We start from the raw sequence: 24474 nt of genomic DNA, 5'->3' as shown, positions 1-24474 counted from the left end.
GTTCCGAAAATATAAACCGGAAATATTTATTTTCATCGTTTGCGCATGCTTGAGAATCATAGCAACCCTCAAACAAATATGGCCGCAATGTGATGGTTAGATTGTAGTGTATGATTCTAAAAGACTCTAAGGATGTCGAAAGCTGGGAAAAGGGTCAAAAGCGGTTCAGGACAAGGAGGAGCGAAATGGGAACAGGCGCTCTTATCCGCACAATTTGACGAGGTTTGTTTTATCCAGTTATTTTGATGATTTATTGACAACTGATAATGTTTGTACAGTATCGCCTTTTTGCAGTAGGCCTACACTGTTGTAGTTATCACCAATCGTGTATGTGTGCTGTTTTAAATGTCTTTCTTATCATGAAACCTCGATGAAACATTTTTGAGAACTGACAGTCTGATATGCATCTAATTTAACACTTATGTATTTGAATCATTTTGTAAACTTTCCCTATCTCCAGTTGATGCAAGGTCACATCGTCAAGTTCAATAGTTGATGCAGTTTATGTTGTCGGTGGTGTAGTGCATGTGGTTAAGCTTGCCGGTGTTTAATATTCTTTCTCATCTCAGACATGAAAAGGTCAGGGGTCACCTGCTCAATCACATTCATTCAATCAAATCAAAGTGGTTTCCTCCCACTTGAAGACTCCTCGTGCACTATCTGGTCCATCAAAAGTGATTTGTTTAATAACGTAACTTATTTTGCATTCAAAGTAAAATAAATGAAGTTCAAAAACCATGTTTTATATTTGAGCACTTGACACGTCAGATGATACTCCCATAACATGAGAGTCGACTGGTCAGCCGTTTTTTTATCGGACGTTATTTTGCTGACTGTCAACTCTCATTTCCAAATGGTCATTTCTTTGATACAGCTTCCGACGTCAGATGAAGGCGGAATGAAAAGTGCAATAATATCAATATTTATAGCTTATAGCTCTAACAGTGATAACATTGATGTGTACTTACAGTTTAGGTATTAATAATCCCATTTATCTAGGAAACCCATAACTTGAGGCCTCATAAAATAGTATTTTAGCGGATTAGATATGATGAATCCTTTCCTTAACATTTTGACCTAGTTTTAAATATGGCGGCTGGTTACTACAAAAAACGGAACATGAATTCAAGCGGGCAGAATGCAAGTAAAAGTAAAGGCAGATCAAGCGTTTTGGGGACTTTGCAATTCGTTTTTTTCTATTTACGGGGCAGATTGCTTTCATCATGAAGTTTTGTCTGGGTCATGAAAGTTTAGGAGATGTAAATATTTGTTTTAGATGGATTTTACGGCTGATTTTGTAAAAAAAAACTTGTTGATTTATGAAAAAGAGGTAGGTATTTGACATTGATGACGATTTAAATATGATTTAAATGTTTTATATTGTCACAATCCAAACTTTGAAAATGTTACCCTCAGCATCGGGTAAATGACCTATCGGGAGTTAGAGGTTAGACACGACGTAATGTTCCAAAAGTGTCTCGTTGTGCTATACCTCTAACATTGTTGGAGTAGTCAGATGATTGAGTCTTACAACACCAAGAAAAGACATAATGAGCTTGCTTTGAATCCTATTACGGTTGCTGCATTTTCATCTTGTATCTGTTATCATTGAATATGTATTTTTAAAGAAGAAGAAGAAATTGTCATTTAGCTAACTGGCTTTATACATTTAGGGCAATTTTACTACCTTGGTGACAAAATGATAATGGGCAGACCAAATGAGTCCCTCATGGGTCTGAAAAAAGTGGGTTTATACACATCAATACAAATATTAATGTTTTTGTTGCTGACAAAAGAGTTCCTATCAAACTGGTCCACATTTTGTGCATCAATCTTATAATAAGATTATGAGTCAGAATAAAACAAAATAAAATTTAAAAATAAAAACCAGGGACAGATGCCAATAACAGGTAATTTTGATCAAACATCTTTTCTTGTACGTTTATTATGGCAAAGGGATACTGAATCATAATTTTTTTTAATTGTATTGTTATTTTTTTTTCAGGAAAACTGGAAGGCCAATATAACTTTTATTGTTGGGAATAAAGTTGACGACTATACATGGATAGATATATTAGGATCAACTATTGCCAGTGGACCTCGGAAGTTGTTCAGTGTGATATCAAAACAGAAGCTGGAGGAAGAGGTAAATTTCACCATCACTGAAAATTCTGTGATCACAATATATATACATTTATTTGTGTTGAGATGTATTATTAAAGGCAAAGTTTCATTTTTGTATCCCTGCTTTCACCTTACATCAAGGTTGGGGGATATTGATTTGGATTGATTGATTAGAAAATTAAAAGATATTTATTTTGAAACTATCCTGCAAATATTTCCAGATTTTCCTGAAACTTTATGTTATTTTTATTAAAAGAGCAAAAGTATGGTCTTAAATTGGTTCTGAAGTTCTCTTACCAATATCAGGTCATATAGAAAGGTGTACAATAGTATTTACATACATTCTGCCTGAATTTCTCATATCTAATTATTTGCTCCTTCAAACGAAACTGTTGTGTTATTCTGGAAATCAGTGATAATGTTTATACTTTAGGTAAGAGAACTCGGTAATCCTAAAGGGAAAAAGCCCAAAGATGTTCCCCAGCACTATGAAGTGACAGAGCCGTGTAAGATCCACTTGGACAACAATGAGGAAATCCCATTCCCTTTGTTAGCTCGACTTATCAAGTATAAACTACTTGCAATTAAAACTGCTGACCTCAAGAGGCGTGAAACTGAAAAGAAGGTACACACACTAATCACAATTCTATATAACTATCATATTTAATATAAGTATTTCATATATCTTATTTTCTCCTTTGATCTTAAATTTTTTTGGATTTGTTTAATTATCAAAGTTGAATGTATTAATTACCCCAAAGTTGTATTTTTACCTTGAATAACCTACATTATTTGAAATATTGCCATTGTTCTAGGCAAACTTGATATCAGTATAGTTTGAGTATACATAATGTTCAATAATGGTTCTGTGCCTGATGATTGTAATGGATCAAAAATAGATTATTGTGGAATAAATTGTTCACCGGTACATAATATTAAACTAAATTTTTCATCTGTTAAAAAGGCCCTACTTGAAAAGGACAAGGCTCGTAAAGGATCTGGCACCAAGGGGGGTAAAGAAAGGGGCAAGTCACCACCCAAAGGTAAAGGGGGTAAGAAAACCCCAGAGCCCCCAGTGGCTAAGGAGGACAGTAAATTGAGAAAGAGAGGAGAAGAAGATGACGAGGGAAAATATATTGGTAAATACCTAACTTTATTTTTCTAGAAAGATTTTCATTTTTTTTTTTTTCAATTTATTTTTTATATCGTCATCTGAAAGTACCATCTTTCCATTTGGTACAACAGGTAATTACCCTGAGTATCAATGAATATATATGATATACCATGTAGCGCCTTGGTCCATAAAATATTATATGACATTTATACTTGAAGAAATTCTTGAGGGAATTCTTGTAGGTCAGTTATTTTTCTGGAAGAACTCTGGTTTGTATAATCAACAAAATCTTAACATTTCCCCAGAAGCTACCATAGTTGTTAAATGCATGGCCATGTCAAATACAGACAGACCAAGTCATAATACTGTTCTGTTTGTTTTATTAAAATTGTTTGCCTACAAATTTTGGATGTTTAAATTTTCAGATGATGAGCCAGATGACGGAGCCCAACACTATGTAATTGTATATGGATACAACAGTCCACACCTGATCACCCAGCTGGCTGAGCTGAACATCAACGTCGACTCCATCTTAAGGATTTCATCGCAGGACTACACAAGGTTTGCAGCAAAGGATGATGTTCCTGCCGTAGAAAAGGATGAAAAGACTCAAGGTAATAATCTGATATATCAATATAAGTTTTCAATTCAAATTTCATAGATGTAATGTTTCTTACAATTATTTTAATTATTGATCTTTTGCAAACATCAATAGATGATTTTGTAGTGTGTGCTTAACACTTGAAATTTCTCCATCACAGCAGCCATGCATGTTTCTGTAGCACTTATCACAACCACTGTGTGATTTTTTGTTTCTGTAGCGATGTTTATGCATTATGTAGAAGTTATACATGTACTTAAAAAGTCTTAACTGTTGAAAATTCAAACATTTAGATTGTAATATTGTCTGTGATTAATTGATTAACTTAATTATTATTATGGTAAAATAGTTACTCTTGAAATGGAATAGTATTGTGATTTCAGCATGAATTATCTAATTAAGCTGATTAACATGCAAATTATGTTTGGTCATTATGATTTGTCCTCGTTAGGGAAACTGGATGATAGCACACCACGTAGTGATGCTACTTTGAGTAAGTTTGTTGTAGACAGGAGAAGGGCAGGAGAGGGCATTATACCATACTCACTTTATAAATTTGCTTCAATAATTTGATGTATCACTTACATCAATTTGTTGGAGATGGAATTGTACAATATATTTAGCTTTTTGATATTATAATAATACATTAATTACATCAATTTTATTTGCCAAGAAATGGGTTTTACGGTCATAGTTATTTTTTTAGATGTTGAAAAAAATGGGTAGATGGTTTTGGAAGTGGTAATTGAATATAGGTATGTGTTGAAAATCTAACAATATTTGTCTTACTTTTTAGAATTGTACTTAAATTGTCAATCACCAAATGAAAGCAGGCAGTTTGATTTAATTCACTGTGTACTACTAACATTCATTTCACTAGATAAAAGGAATTGTAATAAACAAAAATGATGAAAAAAAGCAAAAAGCTTTCTTTACCTAAATTGTTTGGATACCTCATTACATTACCAGGCAAAGACAAGGCTGCCCAAAAGGCCGGTATGTAGCACTTTGTGGAGACAGATATCCACAGGAAAACAATGTCAGACAGGATTGCCTACAAATCTCTGCTGTGCACCAATCAAATGTTGCAATATTGATACGCTGTTGAATCATTGTGTTTGTTTTGTTTTCTTTTTCAAAGTTGTTTCTATTTGATGTGAACATTAATTACCGTAATATATTTTAATTAAGTATATGTATTTGTAATATGATGTAGTTGACCTGATCTTACTAATATATTAAGCTGGGTTGGTTTTATTGTTCCTGTTTCGTTACACTAATTGTAAGATTTAAAAAAAAAAAAGAAAAAAAAGTTCATTATAAAGCTTTAAGGCGACTGGGCCATCAAATTTTCAAATAATTGAATCTGTCACAGAAATTTTAGTAATGATTAAAAATGGTATTGATCATCTGTTGCTGGAGCACAGTTGATCAAATGTTTGATATCTGTACAGGATATATCAATACATGTATATGCTCATTTCACAAGCCCTTTATCCATATTGCAACATATGATCATGATTTATTTTTGCTAGCTTTTGTTTTAAGCAAGCATCTGCTTCTCTGTTTCTTGTAAATTTCTTTTCAGGTGACCACTTAGCAAGTTAAGAATATACAGCTAGACTAATATGATAGCATATAATATTAAGTCTCCACTGCACATCAATCTATTTTATCTAACATTTCCATGCTAAGGGATACAGTATATACACATTGACATCATACTCTCATCATAGAGCTATAGGTAGTCAATTTAGTGGCATAACCCTAAACTGGCACATATGTTGTATCACAACAACGTAAATATGTACAGATAACTATAAATAGAAATTCAGATCTTTTCCTCGTAAATGTAAATCTTCAAATACTGCTTCTTTATAGGAATCACTCGGCCTTTTGGGATGGACTTCATGGACATGTTAACTCTTATCTTACTTCATGACTGTATATACCCTCTAGTTTAGATATAAAGCTAGAAGCGTAAGATTACATTTTACATAATGTAATGAATATAGAAGAAATATCTAATATTTTAAAAAATGTCAAAATTTCTTGCAAAGGAAATTCAGAAAAACTGTCTACTTTAATGTAGAAGTCAATAAATGTCTCCTCTAAATATACAAAGTAACAGTTTTTATTTTGGCTATGTTGTGTATGTTACAATACCCTGAAAACTTAAAAGAGTAATGTATTGATATTCATGAAACTATGTTTTCATTTGTTGATGGAAATCAAATAAATAATTATGTTAGTCAAGCATGCTATTAACTTTGATAGTTTGATTAAATTGTCAAACATTAATAATTTTGGTTATAAGAATATGTAGATGTGTAACGTAAACATTAATTTATTTGTATATCTGTGTAACAGTGTTGGAGGAGATTGAACGTGCCGCCAAACTGAAGGTAAAGAAGGAACTTAAGGAGTTTTGGAAGGATGTGCTCCTGGTATTACAAAAACAAGCTGATGGCTCCCGCCTTCATGATATTGCGCGTCAGGAGTATGAGGTGAAAAATCTTCTAGTACCAGAAGATCAGGAGGACGCAGAGCAGAAGGTAAAATTTGACATTGCTGACATTAAGACTTGTGGATACAAAGTTAATGTATTTACCACAACATTTACCATAAATGTAAATATTTTAGTGCAAATATGATTTCAGCAATTCTGGGTTGATGAATTTTGGCTAATTTGATATCATATCCTAAGAAAATAAACTATAGTTATCTTTAAAAAAAATTAAAAGGGATTCATTTATAAGTATTTTGAACACACTAGAAGCCATCTTTTTGGTATATATTTTTCTATGCATATACTAGTATCATTAGTAAATCTAGTGTTCTGATGTAAATGAAACAGAAACAAATCCTCTGTAGAAGATAGTGCAAGATCAAGTTTAACTATATTTGATGTTGAATTTATTTTATCTTTGTTTTCAGAATGTGTTTGGCCTGGCCATGTTTGAGGATGTTGCCTGTATGATCTATGATTTGATTGACTCCCGCCGTCAGTACAAGAACTACCTGGAAAATCTCAGACTACTTCACGTACCCATGTATGGCCAAGCAGCAGCTCCAGCACAGGGTAAGTATGTTTTGTGTATAGTTATGGCAACACGACTTAATATGTTCAGACCCTGATTTCTTGAAACAAAATATGTCACATTAATGTAAAACTTCAGTTATGTTATTATCATAATTATGTAACTTATGTCAAAATGTTTTACTTAAGTCTGCTTTTGACTTCATTTTGTCTAAGAATATCAGGGCTGACAGAAAAAATTTAATAGTCTGTATAATTATCAGGTACATTGTCCTTCCTTTATTGGTGCTTTATGACTCGAGAAAACATTTTGGGGAATTGAAATCTGTGGATAGATAGTTGGTATAGTGTTACTCTATAGCACTGTGGACACTTAGTTACTTAGTAGACTATAACGAAGACACCAAAACAGCTAGCAAGATGTTTGGATCAATGTAATGTATTAATATACATTATTATATTCTTTTTTATTTTCTTACAGAAGAACGTCCTGCTGTGTCTGGTGCCCCCACCCCATCTGCCCAACAACCTCCTGCCCCCAGCGTCCCCTCGATCCACCCGGACATGCTAGAGATAGCCCCTCAGGTAGACATGAGGTTCTACAACGACTTGATGAACTGTGTGCCCCAGGAGAGTGTCAGTGTGTCACTTGTAATGCATGCTATGCTGGACCAGGTGAGGAGTGTACTGAAATCAGCCATTATAGCGTTAATAAAAGAATATTGATATTTCTGGTTGTTTAGAAATTAAATGATCTTTGACTTTTAATTGTTTTTAGGATTTAGATAATTTGAATTATGGTAAAGATTCCCTCTGAAAGTAGAAGAAATCAAGTCAAACGTCATTATCTCAAAGTCCAATTTTAGTCGATTGGACAATCCAAGTACATGTAATTCTAGTAAAAGGTTTGGTCATGTACCAACAATATAATTTAAATCAAACAGAATGTGTCAGTTTAAGTTAATGAGGTAAAAGTGCATACTACACAATGAATTTATATGTAATCTTTGATCTACTGTAACATTACAATGACCTGTGTGTTTATAGGTGGTGGCCACAGAAGAGAATATTGATCCTCCAAGTGAACAGCTTCCTCCTAAGAGACAGGACGGCCTCAACTCGGAGCTGGCCTCTCACATCAGTGGCCTTGCTTTCAAACTCGCCCTCTCAGAGGACGAACAAAAGGTAATGAAGTTTTGATTAATTAATAGCACTCTTTTCTTCAAAAACCCTATTCACATCTGAAAAATTAATTGTTAGAAGACAAGGATATCTATTTTTCAATTCATTGGGTTTTCCTAGCTTCTGTATCATTCAACCCCTGTCATTTACAACTGTTGATATTTAGTTATTAATTTTGTTTTGTCTATGTACACGTTAGATCCTGTCTGATGTATTTGATTCGGAAGAGAAACCTCCAGAAACACCAGGACAGCCATTGCTGATGAACTATCATGATAAGATTTCTGCCAGGACAAACCATCTTAAAAAGATCTTCAATTTTAACCCTGAAGAGGTTGAGAAAGAAATGTTGAAACGATTGCCATTTGCATCGCTGACACACATTCCCCGTCCCGGGTCCCGCATCGCCAGGGAACGAGCAGCTAGACTGCAGGAACTGATACACTTCTGTGCAACTGGAGGATTGTCACAGTCAGGTAAAATAATAGGGATCTGATACCTTTATTATTATCAGAGGAGGAAGGGGAGATAATCAGATAAAATAGGAAATTACATAATTTAAGGGACATAATACCATTGTCATTATCAGAGGAAAAAGGGGGGGTTAACCTGGTAAAACAGGGAATCACATACTTTAAGGGACTTGATATCAACTTAATTGGAATACAGTGTATCACTACTTATTTATAGAATAATACCTCAATTTTATCCATATTTTGATAAATCTAGACTTTTCTTCATTCACCAATCAATGAAAAAGTAAGGCGACCAATTATCACATAAACTGTATCCATTTAACTGTCACTACCATCTCAAGCATTCTTTAATAAATAATGATAATACAGTATAGATGAGACAGATAAGTACCTTTACTATCTTGTTTACAACTGTTTTCCTTGTAAAGAACTCTTTGAAATTTCATAGTGTCATATTATTTTCAGAGATTGACCGTGCCTTCAAACAGTTTGTGTTTGAGAGTATGGACCTTGCAAGTACCGATCCTAATGGGTTTATAATTACAAGGGACAGTGAAGGGGCAGAACACTCGGCCATCCCTTGGGATGACCCCTACCCCTTTTTTAAGGGCATGATCCCCACCCATCTAAAGGGGGCTAAGGATGAGATGGATGTTCGCTCCTCAAGATCAGGTAATGTACTTTCTATTACCGTTTCATAATATATAAGGTTTTCAGTGAAAAGAATTGATCTCAATTCAAGTAATTAAGAGATTTTAAGAGAGAATTAACAGTTTTGATAAAATCTTAAAAATCTAAATTCCACATTTTTGAAATAATATTTAATAATGTATGTTTTTAAAATTATTGCATGTGCTTTTACTTTGTCATTGCACAGAATTGTAAAACACATGTGTCTATGTTATGTGTATGCTTACCTGTGTACATACCTGTGGTTGCACACAATGGTTACACACATGTGTACATGCTATGTGTAAGCTTCCTTATGCACATACCCGGTATCCTTATTTCTGTGAGTACACATAATGTACAAATCGGATACTTTTACACACACCTGCACAGCCTTTTTATTGGTGTACAGTTTCGTTATTGACATTGTTAGACAAGGTGTTAGGACCACAGAGATGTCCAAAATCTATCCACTAGAGTTTGAATCAGTGGAAATATTTGAATCACTCTGTAACACAAGACTAACTATGTGGATAACAAATTTGCTTTCTTTCATTTCTGAAACCTTCAAAATCTTTTGGTAATAATTAAGATATCCTTTCAAATTGAAGGGGAAGACAAAAACGAAAAACAAAACAGAAAAACATATGCTGATCATTGAGACTTCTCCATTTTAATATTGAAATTATATATAGGTGAAGTGACAGAAGATCAACAACTATTGAAAATATTTTGTTTAATTCTCATGAAAGTTGGCAAAATAAAGTATTGTTATTTGCATGTGTTAGTGTTTATAACAGAAATGTTAATGTATATATATGTAATACAATATTTGGGGCATGGTCCATGAACCATTCGTTTGCTGTGAGTTTTTTAATTGATGTGATTGCTTGTAATCTAATTATAACCTATTAAACTTATCTAACTAATAACAGATTAAATGTTTTAAAACATCTTTCAAGTTACTCAAAAAAGTCAAGCTGACCTAACAAAAACTGGTGCGAAAGTTTAATATCTTCCATATCTGTTAATTCATCATTGAAACCTTTAAAAAAAGTTCACCAATTTTTGGAGTGAAAACTTTTCAATCAAATTTGGTTTTTCGAAATTTTATCTCTGTGACAGTGTTTTAAAGTAAGGGGAGATGATCTAGGATTAGAATTCAGCTGAAAAAATAGCAACTAGGAGGAGATAATACAACATTAAAATCCAGCTGAATACTTTATATCAACCAGAGGATGTAATACAGCATCCTAATTCAAATAAAAAAACAAGGGGAGATAATCTAGCGTTAAAATCCACTTAATCCAGCTGAAAATCTTAAATCAACTAGGTGGGCATAATCTAGTTTCAGTTAATTCAGTTAAAAATATCAACTAGAGGAGGTAATCTAGCATTCTTTTTTAGTTAAAAAATATCAACAAGGATGATATAATCTAGCATTAAAATCCAGCTGAAAATCTTAAATCAACTAGAGGAGATAATCTAGTAGCATTAGAATTCTGCTGAAGAATTCCTATCAAAATTACTTAAGAGTTTGGTAATGAATGTAGTGGTTTATTAGAGTCAGTCTGTGGATATATTTATCTTTGTTGTTGATATGTAAGCAGCTATGCATCATCTGAATGCCTGGGTCACAGTCATTATATATATGTTTGTATGTGTATCTGTGTTTTTGTTACCACAGTCACTATCAATTTGGTCCCATGTAAGTTCACCATCCAGCATATTCATTTTTTATTATCAGTCACCATACTTACTTGGAAAAAGCTTGTATATTTTGAAAACAGTAGACTTATCACACCATATATTATATATATATTGTCCACCCACTTGCACCGTCCAACAAATCCGTAGCTCCTTTGTTGTATATATTTAAATTATGTTCACAAAATTTGGTTTCACAGTATATTTTTAATACATAGCATCTAATTATTCCATTTATTTAAGTACACTATTAATTAACCTCTATATTAATATTTCATTTTCAATTAATACTTATCAATGAATTATCTTTGTTTTTCAAAACATCTTTATGGAACTTCTTTAAATTAAAAACTCATCAACATTTTATGACACAATGTAATTTGATTTTTCCATTGGCAATTAATTCCTTAAAAGCTTAACTGTACCTTTGCTTTTATGAACACCAAAAAAACAAAACATTTTTTTTTGGTATGCTTTTGAATTCCATATACTGCAGTACCTCTAAATTTATACATTTTATCTTTTTATGCTTTCATATATTTTACTAACCAGACAATTTTACATATTTTTTATATACTTGCTTGCCATATATTATCATATTTAACCAGAGCCTTTTGCATTTATTCTATTCAGAACTTTTTTTTTTGCTTTATTGACGACAAATCTGATTTATTCCTTTTACAGTGACTGAAATGTCGCTTTACTCCAACCAATCAGGTACCACACTTCAATGGTGCAAGGCAGTATTTATGTATTATATATACATTTGATGTGATTTTCTGGTCATTTGGGTTGAAACTTATTCATATATAATGTTACTAGTCACCAACTTCTTATCTGAATAACTCGGGTGTGTTTAATCAGTATGGTATATATGACTATGATATTAACCATATTCTCTTCTTTCGAAGAAAGTGTAGAAAATTCTTATAATATAAACAGCTTCTTATATAAATCATAGAATTTGATCATGATGTACTTAAAATTAAGTTTCTACAGAAAAAAATGCCCATTAGCATAAATAAAACCAACTTTTAGATAAAAATAAATGATTTCTCAGAAGTTTTTCATTTTGTATTGTTTATCCTGTACTTTGTTTGTGAGTGTGTTGTTTATGTTGTATATCCTGATAAGTTAATGTACCGACACAAAGCTTGGTCCTGATATCAGTTCATGTTGTCTTGTCATTCTGTCAATTTGTTGTGTCATGGTAATTACTCTACTACATATAAGGTAGTAAAAATTAAAATATTAATTATTTATCTGAGATTACTGATAAAACCTTATCACATGTACATATTTGTAATTCTATAAGGTTTCTAGGAATACATATACATTTGCAAATTTGGGTGTGTAATTCCGAAGGTATGAGATGTAAAATATGATGACTACAGCACTTCAGATGAAAGTTGAAAATAAAACAGAGAAAGAATTTGACCATTAGTTTTGTAAATGGATATTAAACCTTTGTACTTGGTAACATGTATGCAGGTTTTAGGTTCATTGATATTGGAATGAATATATTTGAAAGTTCTTTTTATTCTAATTATCTGGATACTTTGCACAAGTCATTTCTTGCATGTATAACTATTGCTTTGGTTATGGTTGTGAACTAATGGTATCATTGTATGTACAATAACTAATGTCTGTCCTGTCTTCTAACCTCTTTGTTCGTATCACAGGCAGTTTAAGCGGGTTATCAGACCTGATAGATTACTCTCTACCTGGCACTCCTTCGCCTCCCCCTGATCTTCCTGATGCCCTGAAGGGGGCAGCACCTGATAACAAGACAGAAACGATCCAGAAATCTGTTCGCGAACCTGAACCTCAGGCTCCACCGGCAGACAATCGCGCAGCACAGAACAAAGTACACCAGTCTAGATCTAGGACGAAAAAGAACAAAAGTAAAGTCATGTAGTGGTCAAGCAGCGTTGGTCAGATCTCCCCAGAAATGACCAGGCTGGCTTCTGTGTTACTAGATTATATCACATTATTTTCAGGCGTTAGACCAGACATTATAGGCCCTAGGCATTGGTTATATAGACTGAAGTTTTACAATATCCAGCAGGTGCAACGAAATCAGAAATCTTATTCTGTAATTTCTCTGCAATGCAGTATAACTGATAGTTCTTGCAGGGATATTATCATAATTTTTCGAGACATCAATGACTGGTCGCAAAAATTGGATATATGAAATAAGTATTGTGCAATACAAATCATTATACTCTTATAGCTGCATCACATACGATAATTTGAATTTGTAACATTTCAATTTTTATCATTTGAAGTCAAAATCATGGAAAAAATTTAACCTGCAAAAATATCTTGCTATACAGTATTTTAATCCTACACTGCGTGTCATAAAGTACTTAGTTTAACTAATTCATTAGTTTCTTTGTAAACTAAAATATTATATTAAACTTTTCAAATGTCTGATGCATCAATTTTCCTGTGATTTTTCTCCTAATACCTTTTTCTTGTGATTTCTATGCACCTACTTGATATTCTAAATTTCACGAGCATTTTCCTCTTTTCTAATTGACTTACTTGCTAGTTTTCTTTCTTAATAAGAATTGTTCCTGCTAGTTTGATTGATCCTGCTATGCATGTTCTTTTTTCTCTAAATAAAAAAAAAATTATATTAACTATTTAGATCTGTATACTTACATAAAAATGCATGTTGCTTTTGGTTTTATTGCCTGCTAAATAATCTGGTTATTAAGGGTTGATCCATGGCTGGGCGACTACCAGTAGCTGAGTGTGGAGTTTAAAAATAATAGATGAATAATCATTATAGATTACATAAATTGTAGACTATCCAAGATAGTTGGTAGATGTAGTGTAATGTTTTATTTACAGGATGTGAACTCTTCCCCCCCCTTTCCCCCACACCACTCCACATATTGGTAATCTTGTTCTGCATCTGTCTCCTAACTACATGTCTTATTACTGAGTATTGAATTCACCTAGGAGAGGTCAATGTACCAGAAATAGGTTACTGTAACCTACAATTTGACATTTGCTCCATATAAGAGAAAAGGCTAGTATGGGCTTTCTCCTTCATTGGAAATTCGGTTAAAACTAAAACTTGGATTGGTTTATTCGGTCTTTGCATATTACAGAGTTAGCTCCCTTGCCGGTAGGTATCCATTGTGATGTCATTATTTTGTGTGTGCAATGCCTTAAATATGTGACGTCATAATCAATACCTACCCGCAAAGGCAGATAACTCTGTAATATGCAAATACGGAATTTGGTGAACCATTATATTGCTTACCAATATTTTGATCTTTGGCCAATATTAAAAAAAAAATTTACTGATGAGGGACAAAATTTGTGGATTTTTCTTGTGGAAATTAGGAAATAGATCTTATATGTTTATGCATGTGTAGTATTATAAAGATGTTATTCAAAACTGAATCAATAATTAGTCTTTATTGTTTTAGCAAAATATTTGCTTAATAGAAAAAGTTCATGTGATGTCATTATACCTATATGTAGGTTAAATATCCATGATCCAGCTTTTATCACAGTAGCCAGTAATTGTAGAATTGGTACCAAGTGGTGACAACAGGAATATAATGCACTGTAGGAATATTTTTTTAAATTTATCTGTCAAGCATGTCAATAAAATCAAAGGCAAATATGCATATTTACAAATAATATAAAAATAAAACATCTGCTTAGTTTTTCATGAAATTTTTAATAAAACTTAATTAATGGTTTGATGATTGCTTTTAAACAATTGATGTTTAAAAACAAAAGAGTGTTTAAACATGACTATTTTGTAATATGTATGTAAGTGTTTAATTTTGATTGGCGTGTAAATTAACTGTTGACAGCCTGGTTCCTAGAATAGCATTGCGTTTTCTCCATCAACCTCTGGACACATTGTCAACACATTTGCAATGAATGTATTTTTTAGATTAAGGGAATTGTAAAATAGACAGATGGACCTGATGGATATCACTTTTGCCATTCTCTGGATACTTGCTGCCCAACTAGTCAAGCAGTGTTGTAGAATAATGTCTAATGTTAACTTGTTTGCTATTTAGCAGCAATGTCCCCAACAACAACCAAAAGTATGAAGACTGAGGATAAGTCTGTCTCCATCGAGGATCAGAGGGAAGGCTCACGACCTTCCAGCACTGATAGCAAGAAAGGCATACTGCGACCTCCATCAAGGTCAAGGTCAAGTTCTGGTGGCCGCAGGTCAAGGAGTAACTCAGGTTAGTCGCATTTACCTTCTTGCGGTAATTTTTTTCTGACCTAGTATTAAATCCATACTGTTTACCGTACTCAAACTGCAATGCAATGCTTATCCAAATACTTTAATTGCACTTTTAAATTTCCTTCTGTTATAATAAAAAATGGATAATTCAAAGTAAATCTGGATTCTGGAATCACTAACCTTTAACTGAGTTTAACTATATAAACATTTCATGTCTAAAAAAGAGGGAGAAAGAAACAAACTAAGTGAAACCTAAAATAACATTGATCATATATCTGTTCTGGTTGTAAATTATAAAACAATGGTACTCGTTGTTGCAGTGCACTTTGAGAAGGATGAGGAAGGTAAGCCTGTACGTCACTATGAGGAAGAGGATGAGCTGGACGTTGTGGAAACAGAGCCTGACAAGACTACCGAGGAGAGTCTCATGGAGATTGTTGATGCTCAGAAACGTAACCTTGACCAGTGGTGTTTTGCTGAGCACTATGAGCCCCATGTCCTCTTACAGGTAATGGTCAAAAACGTAAACTTGACCATTGTTGTTTTGCTGATCACAATAAGTCCCTTGTCCTTGTTTTGACTGGTTATGATAAGAAATGAATCCTTCAATTGTCAGACTTGTTGTGCATTATCTTAGATAGAGTATTATATTTCAAGCTCAAGTAAATGATACAATCGACTGTTAACTAATTATACTTGCAGAAGATTTTGTGTTTATACTATTATAATTGTATCATTGATGATAGACAATTAAAAATACTGAAATGTAATATCAATTATATCTCAATTCTCACAGATTATCAAGGAAGCCTCCTTCTTGCTGCCTTTCATGGACATGTACTACCATAAGAGAGATAACTCCCTGATGTTGGTCCTCCACAATCCTTCCAGTCTGGAGCTCCAGAATCACGTGGACTGGCACACTGAGCTCCATTGTAACCTGGGATTTAGGTATGTATTATTGCTTATATACTCAGTCATCTCTGTCCTATAGATCTGTAATGAACTGTTCTAGCCTCAGAATGAGAATTGTTCTAATGTGTGTTCAGGGGTGTTTTGAAATAAAGACCATAAAACTTCTGCATCTGGAAGCATTTCAAATCATCAATAGTTGATGGTGAACATACTGACAAAAGTTTAAGAAATTATGAAGGACTCCCTTCATACTGCCCTTTTTTATTGAAGATAAATTGGCCTGTTTTGCAGCAAATAAATGAAAATTGAACATGTCGGGCAATTAATGTAAAGCAACTGAAATTGAACCACTGGGCCATATTGTTAGTTTAGTTTCTGTAGAAACATTTGACAATATGTCATATCTTTAATAGAAATAAGACTCTGTTTGCCTAGATTATGACGTGTGATCTTCCTTCTAAGACGCGGTCACTATAATTATATTCTTGATCACTGGAGTTTTTCAGAATATAAAATAATATCTCTTCTATGTACGTTTCCTGTAGAAATTACATGGAATGTGTGGCTGAATCTATAGCAGACTGGAACCAGGAAGAGGAAGCTAAGTACCAGGCTATAATGCTCTCCAAGGAGTTAGTAAAGATGAGGGATGATGAAGAGGCGAGCATCAAGTCTGCGGAGAAGGCGGCTAAGGGCCGCAAGTCTCCTCGCAAATCACCAAGTATGTTAACTTTTGTGATCTTTTAGACCATATACAATTAAATTACAAACAGTTAACTGTATTGTTGCTGCAGGGGATTGACTTTTGCTTCATGGTCAAGTTAATTTCCTTGAACTTCAATAAATTGGAATGAATTACAAGAAATATACAGTATGTAACTGTATCTAGTTGTATCAAATGTCATTAAATTAAATCATTATTTTTATGACAGGTCGATCTAAAAGCCCTGGTAAGAACTCTCGTTCTAGTAGTCAGGAGCGCCCTACATCTGCTAACATGTTTGTCAGGGCTAACTCACTAAAGGCATACAAGGAAGAACAAGATAGATTGAAGGCTGAAGAGGAAGAAAAGGAACGAGAGAAGAGTGCAAAACGAGTCAGATCTGGCAAAAAGGTAGGTTGCTTCCATTGGTCTAATTGAAATATTTTAAGACATTTGGTTGTTGAATAAATCAAACCATCTGATGTATTTACTGTCAAATATACATATCATATCCTTTCTAAAATAGGCTGATAAAGAGAAGGAGGAAAAGAAAGCACCAGGATCCAGGGCTAGTGCTAAGTCTAAGACCTCTGCCAAGGAGCCGATTGACGACCAGCCCAAGGAGGAAGGTGATGCTGCCCCTGTGGAGGAAAAATACTGGCCTGTAAGTAGTGGTCATCATATAATATTGGGGTCCTGTCATTACTGGCCCGTAAATTATCTTGTGCTCCAGAAGCACACTACTTGTTCTAGAAGTTAATGCTTTGGTCAAAAGTTTACTTAGTGATTGTCATAATCAAAAGAAAGTCACTGTGACCTATATTTTAATGTTTGACCTACAGTATTACAGAAAACTTCCCGGTTATGCCTCATCATAATTATCGAGTGCTTTAAATAGCCAAATTATCTTGCTAACAATATCATTCACCGACATTCAGATGATTTCTTTTCTTTTGTATCCAGTTTACTGGTTATGATGTTGGTAACAAACTCATTCATGTGGCCGGAATGACCACGACCCTGTTCCCCTCGGACGGTGGTCAGATCAGGACAGAGAAGCTAGAGTTCACTCAGGGTACAAACTCTGTAAAGACCTCTGTACTGAAGGATGGTCATGTGTTCTGTGTTCATGTCATTGACCCAAAGGAGCGTGGAGAAGATAGCGAGACAGATGACGATGAAAACAAAGAGGAGGTGGAGAAGTCAGAACATGAGAAATCAGAGAAGGATCAGGGTAGGTGTCCATGGCCAATGTCTAAATATATTTTGGTACCCTGTCAGTAACAATATAAACATACTTTATTGATCTTCATATAGGATATAAAGGTATTGTTTTATATAATACTTACCCAGAGACATGGTAAATGCATGTATGATACACAGTGTATGCTGAAAAAGTCATTGTGATCTACATCAAAGGAAAAACTTGTATTGCTTTAAAAATTTTGTAGCTGACAAGAAGATTGAATTCTTCTTATTACCATGCAAATTATACTAAAATTAATGTAGTTGTTGGGTCATACATTTTTATGTAACTTACTTTAGCATTTTTAACCAGATAATCTTTATGCGTCTGATGTGTTTGGGTGTATAGAGCGATCATTCATGTACTGATATTAAAATGTGTTATAAAAGTTTTGATTGTTTTTGTAACAGGAGATAAGATGACTAGGGATGGTGACGCTGGCAGTACAGCTAGGAGTAACTCAGCCAGATCTGACGAGAAGAAAACTAAATCAGTCAGTGCTTTTGGCTGCATAACTGCCAATCTACAGGACGGCATGTCACTATCACTTAGTCAGTTTGGTCCTACAGGAGTTTCTCAGGACGGTCTGTATCTTTATCAGTAATGTTATGTTGATTTATTTAGTGTATGTCGTGTATTACATGGTTGTTTTATTAATAGTAACCATGACAATTGTATAAAATCTGAACCAAGATTTGTGTCAATACCTTAGTTTTACATGATAGAAATTTTTACTTTATAAATGATTTGTACTTTGGAATATGTCATGTTGAGCATTTTAACAATAAACAAATATTTCAATAACATTTTTTATAGGAGTTTTACTAGTAAGAGCTTGTGAAATGGGTAAAAAATCATGTTCTGTTATAACCCAGGAAAGCTCTCAAGGTAGTTTTAAAATTAAAACTTGATTGTTTTTTCCAGGTAAGAAATATGAGCCTAAGGTGTATGTACCACCACCTACGACCCCTAGTCCTGTACCCCCACCATCTCCTACGAAGAGCAAGAAGGGTGACAAGGGTAAGGGGGCACCTACCCCTGAGGCCCCTCCTCCTGTAACCGTAAGTTTACTGAAGAATGATGTGTCGAAAGATCTGTACACTTTATCAATCAAGTACTACATATAAATGATATATACTAGATTGGAGAGGCGTGTAATTTATTTGCAATGAATATCATGAACGATTAAGAAATTATTGTATCATTGAACTACTATTTAGATGTATTTCCTTGTTGTTATTTTTTCTAAGCTGTATAAATATGATATAAAGAATGAATGAAATATTTGAAGTTAAAGAAATTATAAAAAATGATATCATTACACGAAAATAGATGAGGGTGGGGAAATGCCTTAAAGTAAATCAAAACTGGATTGCCTCATGATTTGTAGCCTCAAGAAACAGAAAAGGAAGACGATCAAGAGGAAAAGAAGGATGAAGAAAAACCTGTTCTGCAGCCCTTCCAGCAGCTGTATGTGAGCTCACCTGACGGCCTCAGTGTCAAATACCTGCTGGAGAGTTCTGTTGGTGTGTACATCTCGCTGTCAGCTGGGTTTTTTTAGGTCAAAATAAAATACAGATTCATAGCTTAAAAATTGTCTAAATGGTCAGATAGGGTTGCAAAAGGAAGCTTTGTATCAAATGAAAAAAAATGTTTAAATAGCTGTATGGCTATCCATCATGCAAAGATGAGCGAGTGTGACAGATGGCTGAAAAAGTATTTAATGCATTAGCAATGCAATTCACTCCATGTCTTTTCATACTTTTTGCTTTATAATATTTATCTATTCATTACCAATATTATCAGGGTAATTTTTCTTTGTTTGCCAGGAATGAAGCCCTTGTCTGATGATGACCGTCGTCTACTCATCAAACAGAGTTATCCCTTTAAAACGCGCGGTGAACAACCATGCGAGTCCAAACGTAGGAAGTACGCATTGTCAGAACAGTCTAGAATCATTACATCAGAAGGCACAGTGGTCAAAAACATGATGGATGGGTCAATCGAGGTAAGTTTGGACAATCTTAAACATTGAAAAGATGGATGGGTCAATCGAGGTTCGCCAGTCTTTGAAATTTGACCTTCAAGTAGTACCTATATGTCCTATTGATTGACTTATCTTCTATAGGTGCTATATGCTGATGGTACAGTTAGTGTCCATACTGGACCTTGGGCTACGAAGCGTAGCAGTAGCAGTTCACCTCAGCGGGCAGGAAGTGCTCGCAGTCAGACTGGAGAAAGGGCAGAAACTCCCACCAAGAAAGCAGGTAAAACCTTTAAATAAATATGTTCTGAACTGTCTTACGGTTATGAATTTTTCAAACCTGATCAAATCCATAGCGTATGAAGAAAGTATCTTATTCTTATTCTTCCCTTTTGCTTGATTGCAGCAGCAAGTGCAAAGGGGAAGAGTAACAAATCCCACGATAAGATTGCAGAGCAGGCTCCAGAGGAGGAGGTGCCAGAGAAAAAGGGATTGTGGGTGACAACATACCCTAACGGGGAAAAGGTGGCCTGTAGAAGTGATGGCAATATGGAAGAACTTAAATCTGTGATGATCAGTTTGGCCTCCGACCCTCAGACAAGTCAGGTAATTATCAAAGCTTCACTGGTATTATTAGGATAGCATATTTGACATGACTTTTAGAACCTTTCATTGTTTCATTGCTCTAAAGGTTACAACAAATCATATAATACTCCACGGGGGTTCAGTAGCTTCAATCCTAATTGGATGAATAATTATTTTTCTCTTGCATGGTTACAACCTTCCGTATGAAAAATACTTTTTCCATGCCAGTCTGGTTTTGATGTGATGTGATTGAATGACCAATTGTTATATCATTTCATTTGTTTCCATGATAGCGTGAAAATTTAGTTGTACTTTTTCTAACATCCTTGTTTAATTGCATTGTTATCACGGTATTGCTACAATATCATCTTTGTATTGTTGTCAATGAGCGAAGAGCTGGCTTAATTGTCTCAGTTTCCCAACTCTAGGATTATAAAATGAAACTCAATGTCGTGAAATTGTTGATTTCTCTCACAAGGCTAAGAGAAAACATTCATCAATTTAAAATCCGAAAAATTTAAAATGTCACTAGATGTGAAGCTCATCTTTGTAAAAATTGTTTTTGTATAGTCGATGGCAACAAGAGATGACCATGTGATCACAATTAGTTACCCAGACGGCACTACAATCATAGAGCATGCTGATGGTACAAGGATTACCACGTATTACAAGGAGAACCAGATAACTACCGGAGAAGACGAATTCGAGGACAATGGTATTTACTTATTTTAATACCTTTACAGAAAGAAATGATATAAGTTGATCATGAATGCGAATTTAGATGCACAATTTAATCATAGAATAGTGCCGATCCAGGTACAAGTTCCAACAGCTTTTAGAGGAAATGTGGTTGTGCGTTATGTTTGTCTATCTTTCTATTTATTCAAGAGAAGTTTTTTGTTAAATAGGAAGAGTGATTTTTATAGTATGCTTAGCAGCACGAGATTTTTATGTGTTCATAATCTATCATCATTTCAAACTAAGGTGAAATCTATGTTTTTATTTTTCTTTCTTTTCAGATATAAAGGAATTTGAAACACAAACAGTAAAGTTTGTGAAGGTGGAATGTCCTGCTTATGCTACTGTAGAATTCAATTGTTTAACGAGTGAGAACTTGACCATATTTGGTAATGGTACGACTATCAACGTATTCCCAGATGGGTATTACATGTTACACCAGCATGACGGGGGACGAGTGGAGGTAGACATGGAGGGAACCCTCACCTACTACCCTCGTCCAATCAGAAACATGGAACAACTTCTCCCCGAGAGAGAGCTTCAATACATCCTCTGCCATAATGCAGATGTGGTCGTGGAAACTGTCGACTCGGACGGAAATGTATTTAATGTGAAAAGCAATGGCGACTTTACTGTGATTCCTGTAAATGGTGATGCTCTGTCTGAATCTAGTATGGATGAAGGTAAAATGGATAAAAAATTGACATCTTATAGAGAACATGCTCCACGGTTTTTCATTCTTCATTCTGATGGAAGTGGTACAGAATTATTAAGATATCAGGATGTTGCTGAGTATATAACCACAGCAGAACACAGTCCTGCCACAGCAGTGCTAAAGGATGACCTCCCAGACTACCCAGGAGTACAAGGGATTACTATTCTCAAACCATACCTGGGAGGTCCATCAGAAAAGTTCTTTAAGAAGTATGACCAGGAGTCCATCATACCTCCAGGTATACGCTGTAGAGATCTAACAACTCTTCCTCCAAAGGAATTCAAAACGCCCGGACCAGGATACGGGAAGAACCTTGGACAGGGACTGTCAGTCGGAGCAGCAGTGAGACAGCCAGTTAGAATCCCAATACTAAAATGTCCGAATATCTTAGAACTAAGACAGCTTATACAGTACAAGCCTGTGTCAGGAGCTCTAAGAGAAAGGTAAGGAAATTTTGACACTATGTACACCTTTGTCATGAAAAGACTTACACCAAATCCATCTCTCAGATATTTTCTTTAACTTTAATATTGCTAAATAACAGTAATTAGAATTAAGTTGTTTCTCAAGTAACCTGAAAATATAGCATTTTGTGATTGGTAAATAACTGTTATCTTATACTCAAAACATTGTTCCAAAAGTGGAGAATGTTTGGAATTGCTTACATTTGTTTTATATTTGTTTCTTAATTGTGCAAAAATAATATCTTTTTTTAGTAATTTATCTTCTGATGTAGAGGTTGCTACACTTGGGGGAAAATCTAAATATAACTTTCTGTTTCTATCGTACAGCCTGCAGGCAGGTGTAAAGGAATACGCTGAGTTTGTGACGGAAAGAAACAAGGTCACTAACATGATGCAGGTAGTCGATCCGAGGACAGATGAGGAGAGGATACATGCTGCAGATCTTACAGAGATTGGCCTTCAGACGGCTCAGCGAGAACTGCCTCAGTATGAACCAGGTAATGCAGTAGATTTTACATTTGATGACATCATTAGCAATGAGGATAATCATAAAAAAACAATTACAATTTTTAGTTTAAAAATAGAAAAAGGAAAATTTATGTCCGAATTATCAATCGCAAATTGCTACAGCCAAAAATTCCCTCTCTTGTCACAAGTGTAGCAGAGTAAAAAATATTTAAAACACCATACATATAATTTAGTTAATTGCAGATGCTCGACTTCGACAAAAACGTATATAAAATATTTCAGTAGAATGTTTTCTAAAATTGTATGATTTAATTTCACAACAGCTAATATCAAAGGTATCTATGAAAAAGTGACGGCACCACCAGTACCAAGTCCTCCCCCTACCCCTCAGCCTAAACGTACTATGGCGGACTGGGAGAGGGACCAGAGAGAGATTAACCAAGAAATAGATGGCAGAGATGCCCTTAGGAAGAAAAGGATCCCTACCTACTTCGACAGCGAATTCGGGAAAGCCTTTCTCCTTACACAGGTTAGAAAAAGCGATTTCTCTTGATTACTAGTACCAATCCTAGAAACGAGCAAAATACCGTTTATGACACTTGGTGAGCTCAGAAAATAAAAAAAATGTCACTGAACCTAATCCTCTGTCAAATTGAAGCAATGTGACGAGGCTAGTCTTTGATTGGTTTTGTCATGCCTTTACAGCACAATGATACCTATAGAAGTCCTTTTAATAGAGTTAAGATATTTGTTATTCAGGCAAAGGATGTGGACGAGATTCTCCAACAATTATCAGAGGATCCAAGGAAGGATGGAACGGAAGCTGTCCGAGGAAATTCGTCCAGCCAGAGTAACAATCCCCAGCAAATCTCTCCGGACACCAGTGCTTACCCCGCAAGATGTAAGTCAAAATGTTTGTACAATGCAACTTAATATAAAAATGCAAATCTCTATTTCTTTATCATTATCCATTTAGTTGAAAATTCTTTACTATATGCTATCTTTGATTTGTTACAGCCGTAGCAGCAGTGACCTCTGTCCAGAGTGATCGGTCAAGCACTTCACCAGTGGACACCCTCCATCCAAAACAAGTCTCGGACACTCCTATTTCATATGCAGGTCAGTGTTGCTGTGTGGAAAATGGAATATTTTCATTATAATTATTTCATGTTTTCAATTTGCTCATTGTAGATCTAATATCAAGGTTTTCCTCTTATGCCTCTGCCATGACATCTACTCTAATTGTATAATGTCTCGTTCCATCCTATCGGCAGTTTTGTTTCATAGATATAATAGATTTGAAAATCTTTGTTTTGTATATTCCAGTGTATGCGGAGACTGTTCCGTCCCGTGGAGGTATCCGCCCAGGAAATCCTACCCCAGCCCATGCTACTGGTCAAGGCTCTCCAGCGCCACTTCGTCCAGATAATCCCACCCCAGGACATGCTGTTAAAACAAGCACTGGCCGACCATGTGAGTTTAGAAAATATGACTTCAATTTAATGCTATAAT

The 24474-nt window shown here is 34.7% G+C and overlaps 1 protein-coding gene across 12 annotated transcripts in view; it reads left to right on the top strand.

The window, feature by feature from the left end:
- The first annotated feature begins 50 nt into the window (after window positions 1-50).
- Window positions 51-24474, top strand: part of LOC138327980 (sperm-associated antigen 17-like) — a 27303-nt gene continuing 2879 nt past the window's right edge. The window contains exons 1-35 of one of the 12 annotated variants that reach the window (XM_069274528.1): window positions 51-222; window positions 2006-2146; window positions 2558-2749; window positions 3089-3263; window positions 3664-3852; window positions 4291-4332; window positions 4809-4835; window positions 6210-6394; window positions 6777-6921; window positions 7361-7554; window positions 7927-8064; window positions 8261-8537; window positions 9003-9209; window positions 10894-10914; window positions 12596-12817; window positions 14972-15142; window positions 15465-15652; window positions 15941-16095; window positions 16605-16780; window positions 16992-17173; window positions 17289-17426; window positions 17726-17996; window positions 18419-18592; window positions 18933-19069; window positions 19399-19534; window positions 19838-20016; window positions 20137-20275; window positions 20399-20598; window positions 21148-21292; window positions 21597-22473; window positions 22822-22991; window positions 23286-23491; window positions 23722-23863; window positions 23980-24081; window positions 24289-24435. In XM_069274528.1, coding sequence (XP_069130629.1) covers window positions 133-222; window positions 2006-2146; window positions 2558-2749; window positions 3089-3263; window positions 3664-3852; window positions 4291-4332; window positions 4809-4835; window positions 6210-6394; window positions 6777-6921; window positions 7361-7554; window positions 7927-8064; window positions 8261-8537; window positions 9003-9209; window positions 10894-10914; window positions 12596-12817; window positions 14972-15142; window positions 15465-15652; window positions 15941-16095; window positions 16605-16780; window positions 16992-17173; window positions 17289-17426; window positions 17726-17996; window positions 18419-18592; window positions 18933-19069; window positions 19399-19534; window positions 19838-20016; window positions 20137-20275; window positions 20399-20598; window positions 21148-21292; window positions 21597-22473; window positions 22822-22991; window positions 23286-23491; window positions 23722-23863; window positions 23980-24081; window positions 24289-24435 — 6280 coding nt within the window. In that variant the 5' untranslated portion in view covers window positions 51-132. Of the gene's footprint in view, window positions 223-2005; window positions 2147-2557; window positions 2750-3088; window positions 3264-3663; window positions 3853-4290; window positions 4333-4808; window positions 4836-6209; window positions 6395-6776; window positions 6922-7360; window positions 7555-7926; window positions 8065-8260; window positions 8538-9002; window positions 9210-10893; window positions 10915-11597; window positions 11631-12595; window positions 12818-14968; window positions 15143-15464; window positions 15653-15940; window positions 16096-16604; window positions 16781-16991; window positions 17174-17288; window positions 17427-17725; window positions 17997-18418; window positions 18593-18932; window positions 19070-19398; window positions 19535-19837; window positions 20017-20136; window positions 20276-20398; window positions 20599-21147; window positions 21293-21596; window positions 22474-22821; window positions 22992-23285; window positions 23492-23721; window positions 23864-23979; window positions 24082-24288; window positions 24436-24474 lie in introns of all 12 variants that reach the window. The other 11 variants (XM_069274518.1, XM_069274552.1, XM_069274545.1 and 8 more) reach the window with 11 other exon arrangements.

Source organism: Argopecten irradians, chromosome 1 (assembly GCF_041381155.1).
Source record: "Argopecten irradians isolate NY chromosome 1, Ai_NY, whole genome shotgun sequence".
NCBI lineage: Eukaryota > Metazoa > Mollusca > Bivalvia > Pectinida > Pectinidae > Argopecten > Argopecten irradians.
Note: the sequence above shows the minus strand (reverse complement) of the source record. Positions and strands in the feature narration are given on the sequence as shown.